Source organism: Cupressus sempervirens, chromosome 8, assembly GCF_028749045.1.
Source record: "Cupressus sempervirens isolate cs-2001-9-10 chromosome 8, ASM2874904v1, whole genome shotgun sequence".
NCBI lineage: Eukaryota > Viridiplantae > Streptophyta > Pinopsida > Cupressales > Cupressaceae > Cupressus > Cupressus sempervirens.
In genome coordinates, this window is record NC_143125.1 from 724,783,994 (window position 1) to 724,793,661 (window position 9,668).

Here is a 9,668-nt window from a genome sequence, read left to right on the forward strand (position 1 = left end):
TGCATGGGGTGGTAAGTGCATATTTAAGCAAGGCATATGAGCATTTCTAATCAAGCTCAAGGAGAAGCTTGAGGAGTAGAAGCTCGAGAAGAAGGTGAAAGCTCAAGGAGTAGCTTGAGGAGTAGAAGCTCAAGGAGTAGCTTGAGAAGGAGAAGCTCGAGAAGTGAAGCTTGGAAAACTTGGAAGGCTTCAAGGTGTGAAAGAGAAGGAGAAAGTGAAGAGTGAGTTTTCCTGAGTCTGTGGACAGAGCGCTGAATGTAAGGCAGTTTACAGTAGGATTGTGATGAACTTATGAGTGTGTAGACAGAGCGCCGAATGAGAGGCAGTTTACACTTGGATCTTGGATTAAGTTTGTGAGAAGAGCTAGTGACTGCGGTTTAAAAACAAGGAGGTTGCTTGGTGGTTTGCGAGCACAAGTTGAGATCTCAGAGGTTTCTACCAGAGTGTGGATCTGGACTAGTTTGGGTTTTGGATTGGATCTTGAGAGATCTTGCAAAAATGTTATTGTAATTACTATTGGATTTTCAAGTATAATAAAATTGTCTTCATATTGTTGCATTCTTGGTTGTGAGTTGGTAAGGGTGGTGTGGCTCTTCATTAGTGGTATCAAATCCGTACTTCATTACCAATGAAATGCCATTCATGTTGCCAACAAAAAGTCTTCTCGACTGCTTAGGAGGAAACTTCTTTATTATTATTATTATTATTCACTGAACTATAAATAAAAATAATATAGGGAAAGCAACTCGATAGCTACCTAGGCTAACTTCATGCACCTACTGTTCCTAATCCGTATGTCGAAATTTGTCAATTTTCTTAGTGAACCTCCATAGGTGAGTGAAGAGCTTAAAGCAAAACTTTAGGCTTTCATGCAATTAGAGAGCTCTTTGTAAAACTTGTAAAGTGCAAGATGGTCTAAAAGTGTCATTTTAAAATGTTCGCCCAATAACCGTCACTAAGACCCCCCAATAGTCGCTATAGTACTTTTTGCACAAATGGACCAATTAGAATTCAAGAAAACTAAAAAATGAAAAAAATAACGAAAAACTATTGGTATTTATAGTGATTTGTTTTGGTGTGTCTGTGTGCAGGTACTGAGGTATTTTTATACGGTAATAGGGAAAAATATAACAGTTAACAGAACGACATTGTGTACATGGACAACAAGTAGCCTGTTCCCCTAATAACATGGACAGGTCACAGAAAAGGCCAAACATAAATATTTAAAAAGAAAATAACGAAGGTGTGGGTCGCACAAAGTAAAAACTGAAGAAAAACGTACTTTCTCCGAAACTTCACAACTGCCACGCGTCGGCCACCGAAACGGCACCGTTAACCATACAAAGAAAAGTATTCACGTCTGCAACCTTGTATAAATCAAACTCAATATTAATATGGTAACATTTTTCTGGTCATACGTTACGAGTCCCACCCACGATGCGCAGATGTTAACGCGTTCAAATCAATTTTCAGACAATCTTCCATCTTATTATTACTTTAGGTCCGCGAACGAGTTAGATTTAGACATTTTGGATAAAATAAAACTGAAACATAAAACATAGGGTTAGAGACGGAATCTAGCTATAACGCCATCCCATAAAATTCAAGAAAATATTGTAGTTTACTACTTTAGGTCCTCCCCAAATTAAAAAAATGGATCTTGCCAACCAGAATAAACTTTAGAATATAATGAAGCGCATGCCGGTCGTTAGCTTCCTTCCATGGAAATTACTTAACGATTAAGATAACCCAACCGAGCGAGCATTATATAGTTGGAGCCATCGGCTGTAGAAACAGAGTCATTCCTGTGAAAACTCGCACAATTTGTTCTGGTGAGAACCCCTTACAGAGAAGCTTTCATTGAAATCCTCCAATTTTTGAGAAAATGTCAGAGCACCCAAGACCTGTAGATGTGGATCTCACACTCATTTCTGCAAAAGATCTGAAGAATGTGAATTGGCGATATGGAGATCTGTGTCCTTATGCTGTGGTTTGGGTCGATCCCGACAACAAGGTTTCGACTCAGGTCGATCGAGAGGGCGATACAAAACCCTCATGGAACGAGAAGCTCGTCATTCCGGTTTCAAAGCCGATGGAAGATGCCGAGCTGAAGATCGACATTGTTCATGAAAATCCCTCCGAGGAGACAAAACCCCTGATTGGGACGGCCAGGGTTCGACTCTCAGAAATCCTGGACGAAGTAGGGTTTGATCAGAGGCAAGAACGAACCCTCAAATTGAAGCGCCCCTCGGGCCGCCCTCAGGGCAAGCTTGAAATCGTAATCTGTCTGAGGGAAAAGCGATGGCCGGAGCAGCAGTACCCTTGTCCTCAACCATATGGTACAAGGGATTATGCCCCTGCCCCTTATCCATCCCAGCAATACCCATATGGTGCAAACCCTCCCCCACAGCAATACCCTTATGCTTCTGGTTCCAACCCCACTCCTCAGCAATACTCTTATGGTACTAACCCTCCTTCAGGGTACCCTAGTGGACCTTATGGGGACCATTATCCACAAGATGCCCCTGTTCCCTACGGGAGTGGTTCTGGCTATGGGAGTGGACCTTCTTATGGTGAGAGCGAGAAGCCCAGGAGTAGTAAGTATGGGGTTGGGACTGGCTTGGCAGTGGGAGCTGTGGCAGGGGTTTTGGGTGGCTTGGCTCTTGCTGAGGGATTTGATTATGTGGAGGACAAGATTGCTGAAGATGCTGCAGAGAAGGTTGAGGAGGATCTTGCGGATGAGCATGGATATGATGATCACGATGGTGGTTGTGATGATTATGATGGTGGTGATGACTACTAACTGAAAAGGAGCTATAGTAGGAAATACTTTTAAAGTGTTGGTGTGAGTTTTTCATGCATTGTTGTGTTTTTTTCCCTTTTTTGTCATAATTATGGTGAAAGAATTTTGGATTGAAGTTGCTGTAAATTTTTGTATGGAGGTTTAGCATATTTTGTCCAGTCTCTTTGGCTAAGGACGATTGAGGTTTATCCATTCTGTCAAATTCATCTAGGACATGATTCTATCACCATCCTTTTTCAGACGTCGAGGGCCTTGCACTCAATAGGACTTGATCCTTGGTGGGCTCTCTATGAGCCTTTCAACTTCACCAGTAGACCAAGAGCCCTTTGACTAGCTGTTGTAATTATGAATGTTGAAAGCAATTAATTTGAAATATCAGTAAGAATCTATAACGTTCTTATCAAGGGGGCCATTTGGTTTTTTTGTTTTTTACAAACTTTTTTATATGTAATTTTATAGTTAAGTCTTATATTTTTATTCCAAATTTTTAGTTTAGTTTGCTTGATAGTCACATGTTTAGAAGTGTGGGTAGGTGTTAGAATTTGGACTCAAGTGTTTGTTACATGTTAGATAAAAACACAAATGACTTAATATATACTACACAATAACAAACAACTAGTTATTTGATCATTATTTTGTTATGGTTTCTTTTCTAAGCTGTTTTTGAATTTAGATCATATGTATTTAATGTTTGAACTTGGTCTTCATAATAGATTATGAGGGAGACTAGTTTCTATTTTATTTAACATAGAGAACAATTTAGATCTCATCTTCCATACCCTATGGTCCAATATATCTCTATTGTAATAGGTCATGGTGGAGATTTGTTTTAGTTTTAATTTAGTGAAACCTTAGTTTCCATCTCCCATTGTACTTGAATATTCAAAGAACAATGAGTGGGTTTTACATATCTCATTTCTATTGTAGATTTGACCTCATATTGAAATAATTTGGTATGTCAATTGAACAGATTTTGGTACTAGAATAGTTAAGAAATTGCATACAATAAGTTCACCTGAAAGTGATTAGCAAAGAGTATAAAACTTAAGCAATTACTTCAACATCTAGACCCACCAACGCTATACATTTGATTACATATCAGGAAAGTATCCTATATAGCCAAAATGGAAGTATATAGAGTATGAACAACTCAAAGCAACTATACAAAACTCATGATAGTGGTTGTGATGATTATGATGGTGGTGATGACTACTGATTGAAAAGGAGCTATAGTAGGAAATACTTGTTAGTGTTGGTGTGATTTTTTCATCCATTGTTGTGTTTTTCTCCCTTTTTTCATCATAATTACGTTGGAAGAATTTTGGATTAAAGTTGCTGTAAATTTTTGTATGGAGGTCTAGCATTTTTTGCCTAGCCTCTTTGGCTAAGAACAAAGGACTAAGGGGTATCCATTCCATCTAGGGCACAATTCCAACCTCATCCATTTTCAGATGTTGGGGGTCTTGCACTAGGGCATGATTCCAACCTGATCCCTTTTCAGATGTCAGGGGCCTTACACTTAGCAAAACTTGATCCCTACTGGGTTCTTTGTGAGCCTTTCAACTTCACCAGTAGACCAAGGGCCCTTTGACCAGTTGTTGTAATTGTGAATGTTGAAAACAATTAATTTGAAATATCAACAAGAATCTATAACATTCTTTTCAAGGGGGACATTTAGTTTTTTTGTTTTTTTCAAACTTTTTTATATGTAATTTTATGGTTTAGTTTTATATTTTTGTTCCAAATTTTTAGTTTAGTTTGCTCAATAGTCACATGTTTAGAAGTATGGGATAGGTGTTAGAATTTGGAGTCGATTGTTTGTTACATGTTAGATAAAAACACAAATGACTTAATATATACTACACAATAACAATCAACTTGTTATTTGATCATTATTTTGTTATGGTTTCTTTTCTAAGCTGTGTTTGAATTTAGATCATATGTATTCAATTGTTTGAACTTGGTCTTCATGATAGATTATGGGGGAGATTAGTTTCTGTTTTATTTAACATAGAGAACAGTTTAGATCTCATCTTCCATATCCTATGGTCCAATATATCTCTGTTGTAAGAGGTCATGGTGGAGATTTGTTTTAGTTTGAATTTAGTGACACCTTAGTTTCCTCTCCCATTGTACTTGAACATTCAACGAACAATGATTGGGTTTTACATATCTCATTTCTATTGTATGTTTGACCTCATACCGAAATAATTTGGTATGTCAATTAAACAAATTTTGGTATTAGAATAGTTAAGAAATTGCATATGATAAGTTCACCTGAAAGTGATTAGCGAAGAGTATCAAACTTAAGCAATTACTTCAACATCTAGACCCACCAACACTATAGACTTGATTACATATTGGGAAAGTATCCCATATAGCCAAAATGGGAGTATATAGTGTATGAAGAACTCAAAGCAACTATATAAAGTTCAGAATATATCACAAAATAACAAACTCAAAGCTTTCTATTCTTCTCCAATCAGGTCCCAACCATCATTAGAAACCAAAGATTGTAAAAAGTTTGTATCAAAAAGTTCATCATTCTAGCTCGCAAGCACATATCCTTTAGAAGTATTGTCACTAGGTTCTTTGGTCTTTCATTGCCACTAATAGTAGTAGCAAAATTCTGAATATTATTGAAAATGTGTAGATCTTCAATCTGATTTATTTTAGGAGGATCCAACATATCTTTGATTTGATCCAAATATTGGAAGGCCTTGAAATTTTCTTTGTGAATAAGAAGCATACCATCTCAAACTAACATCATCAATTGAACCATAGAAATTTCCAAAGAAAGGGAAACTTGTGACATAATGAAAAAATGGGTGAGTTTACATGTAAACCAAGTAAGTCTTCTATCTTTTTTCTGAAAGAACTCTTCATTTCTCACCTTCCAAAGGAACCATAAGATCTCACAAGTAAGAACAGACCAAAACATGTTAAGTTTATAATCAAAGGCTTCAACATATCTTGCTAAGATTTTACTCAAAGAAAGATTAGGTTTTGAATTCCACATAATGGGAAACCCTATAAAGATTGACCAAACCATGATGTAGAAATCACATTGAAAAAATACATGTTCAAAAGATTCGATTGAGTAACTTTGCAATGCCCAGGACTAAGACTCAAGGATTCCATATTGGAACCTAAGCAAGTTTTAAAAGTAATAATAACCACCTAAAATATAACTTCTTTGGTTCAACTTTTGACAGTCAAAAATACTGAAAAAAGAAACACCAACCAAAAAATGGAGAGCAAAAACCCCAACCCTAGATCACTCTTTGGTAGATATCTAGACTTGAAACAAGCATATTATATATTTTCTTTGAAGTTGCTTCATTAAGCATCACCCCATCATACCACATCATTTTTTTAAGGAAACTATCTAAATTAATTACCTTAGAAGAGTTGCAATCACTAAGTTTCTTAATAATTAGTGTATAAATTTCTTCATGAGTCTGAGGAATGCCAAACATGGCTCTAATTTCCTCATAGTTTCTCATCTGATTATTAATCATTAAGTCACTAATTAATGAAATACCAATATCATTCCAATGCTTTGTTGAATGACTTTGTGTAAGCACCAATGATTTCCCATTTAAATATAACCCCCACCAAATTGATCTATCTCAGACTATTATATAAGATGGAGAAGGTCCAATAGAAGCTTGGACTGGAAGGAATATCTTTGCATGGATCCAAGCCTTCCACAAGTTAGTAAATACAATAGAGCCAAAAATCTTAATTTTAAAGTCACCCAATAACATGTCACAAAATGGGATATTCTTCTAATTTTCACTGTTGAAGATAGTGGAGCACTAAATATTATTAGAGCTATCAGATTTCCACAATCCATTAGTATTACTATTCTATTTCTAGATTTGATTGTTTGAACAATTTTATATCATCAATGTTTTGGATCACACTATGTGATCCATCATCAGGATGTTCATGCTCCTCTCTTCATTTGCATGAACATTCTAATGATGGATTATGTAGTGTGATCCGAGTCTCTTCATTTGCATGAACATCCTGATGATGGATCACATAGTGTGAGCCGAGTCTCTTCATTTGCATGAAGATCCTGATGATGGATCACATAGTGTGATCCAAAATGTTGATGATATAAAATCATTCACACAATCAAATCCAGAAATAGGATCATAATAATTAAATATTATGTCTAATTAGAACTTTCCAAGGCTCATTTCTGTAGATAGCCTTTAATATCCATTTAGAAGAAAGAGCAGTAGTGTGATTCCTAAGATCGTGCAGTCTGAAGCCTCCATATTTTTTGGGTTTTCAACAACAATTCGAATTCACAGAGTGTCTTTTTTTGTTTCCCATCCCATCACACCGCAAGAAAAATCTCAATATCTTTTCTATCTTGTCCCTTTGGTAATTTTCCATCAACCATGTAGATGCAAAATAAAGATGATAAGAGGACAACACCTTCTAAATAACTTGACTCCTTCCAAGTAGGGAGAGGTGATGGGTTTACCATTTAATATACTTTTTATGGATTTGATCAATTATGCATTGCCACGTCTTTAGTTGAAGGATTAATAGTAATAGGGATACCAAGATATCTAACAATCTCATTTGGGCCTTTCCATTCCCAACCCATTGACTAAATCCAATTAGTGGGAGAATTAGACTAGCCTAGGAAAGATAATTTATGCAAAGCCAATGTAGCACATTAAGCTAAACAAATGAATTCTACTATGTCCAATGTATTAGATAAATGTCTTTCTTCTTGTTCTAGGAATAAAGAAGTATCGTCAACATATTGAGAGTTCAGTAACATGTATCTTCAATAGGAAGGAAAAGACCTTTAATAAGAGGACCAAGAGAGGGCTCTCTAAGGATATAATTAAGGCATCGACCACTATCAAAAAAGGGAAGGGGCAATGGGGAAGCTTTTTTAATTAATCTCCCAAGATGGATGAGATTAATAAGATTTCCATTCATGTCAATGGCTATAGAGGAATATTTAAACAACACCTCAATCCAACTATAGAGAAACTAAGGAAAACCAAATTCTTTAAGCATTACAATAACAAATGGTCACTCTACTTTGTCATAGGATTTTTCAAAATCAAGTGGGATCATTAGCACATTCTGATTGCTCTCATTATCCCAATGTATTGCTTCCCAACTTGTTATTAAATTCTCCAAAATGTACTTTCCCTTAATAAGTCATGTTTGTGTGACTGAGATGAATCTATCAAGCATGTCATCAGTTCTTCTAGATAGCAATTTAGAAATGATCTTATAAGAGATGTTCAACAAAGTAATTGGTCTCCAATTCTTAATTTAAGATTTATCATTAGTTTTTGGAATCAACTTAATCATTCCTTTATTAATATTCCCACCTAATAACCCTTTGTTGAAAGGGCCTTCATATAATGTCAAGAGATCACTCGATATCCAATCTATATTTGATTTGTAAAACTCAATAGGAAGTCCATCAATTCCCAATTTTTTTTTGTTGGAAAAGGAATTAATAGCCCATTTAATTTCTTCCAGGGTGATAGGTTTATTGAGCCTTATAGAATCTTCATTTGAGACTTTTTTGGAAATCAATTGAAGACATTTATCAAGAGCCTCATGAATGACATAAGTCATTTCAGAAGAAAGAAGATAAGAGTAGTTAAAAAAAGTTTATTTCACTATTTGTGGATCAAAAGTATATCATCATTAATATGAATAATTTCAATAAGCTCCCTCTTTTTTTTTTTTTTTTTTATGGCTTTAATGGTATTAAAGAAATACTTAAGATCCTCTATCTCCTTCAAGAATACAATTCAATTTGGACATAGTCCTCTACCCTTGAACCTTGTAGTTTTGTATAAGAATTGGATCAATCTCAACTCTAAGTCCTCAATTCCAACCTGGAGTTCCCTCTCCAACATGTTAAGGTTAGTTTTGGTCATATTTCCTTCAATATTCATGTGCATGCTCTTTCTTTTTCACTCAATTCCAATATGGAGTTCCTTCTCCAACATGCCAAGGTTAGCTTGGGCCCTAGTTCCTTCAATATTCATGTTTGTGCTCCAACTATTTGAAATATTTTTTGCCATGATTCAACCAAACTTTCCCAAATTTCTACTAGTCATTTTAAAGAAATAGGTCACTTGCTAAAGTGCACCAATTGTATCATGATCTTTAAGAAGAGATAAATTTAATTTAAAGGATGTGCATATTTTCTTTCTAGGAGTTGGTTCTTGATCTTGGAAACAAATCTTAGCAGAAATAGGAGAAAGATCTGAGAGAAGGCAGGATTGCCAAAAATAAGAATGACATGGTTCAAATTGAAGGCAAAAGAAGGTAGATTCAAAATAAGTTCTATCAAGCCAACAATATAGCCTTTGGAAGCTTTTTTGGTTACTACACCAGGTGTACGGAACATCTTGGAAATTAACTGCCCTTCTTTTTATAGGGTCTAAAATATTAAATATTCTAGTAAGTGTATTCCAAAAGAATAATTCATTACCTTTCCAGCTAAAAGAGTTACCTCCCACTTTATCTTCTCTATATTCAATTGTGTTGAACCAATAAAAATTCTACAAGTGTTAGGCAAATTAGCTATGGTCCACTCCCATAATGAAGCTCTATCTCTATATTTATTAGGCATAGGGTAAGTGCAAGAAGTTGGGTCTCACTTTTGGACAAAAAATGGAAGTAATTTTTTTTCTTTTTTTGAGATTTCTTTTCAATTGATGTCAAAATTTTAGACATTTAGAGATTGAATATAAATAAACTTCAGAAATAAAAATTGCAGTGTTCAGAATCTACTTTTTGAATATGTAATCTATTTGTGTACACATATGATATACACACACACACACACACACACACA

The 9,668-nt window shown here is 35.3% G+C and overlaps 1 protein-coding gene across 1 annotated transcript; it reads left to right on the plus strand.

Annotated features, from left to right (window-relative positions):
• Nucleotides 1-1,539: 1,539 nt before the first annotated feature.
• Nucleotides 1,540-3,207, plus strand: LOC149544494 (protein SRC2-like). The gene has a single exon (XM_089795152.1). It carries the CDS (start codon nucleotides 1,886-1,888, stop codon nucleotides 2,801-2,803), a length of 918 nt encoding a protein of 305 aa, XP_089651278.1. The 5' UTR covers nucleotides 1,540-1,885; the 3' UTR covers nucleotides 2,804-3,207.
• The last annotated feature ends 6,461 nt before the right edge of the window (nucleotides 3,208-9,668 follow it).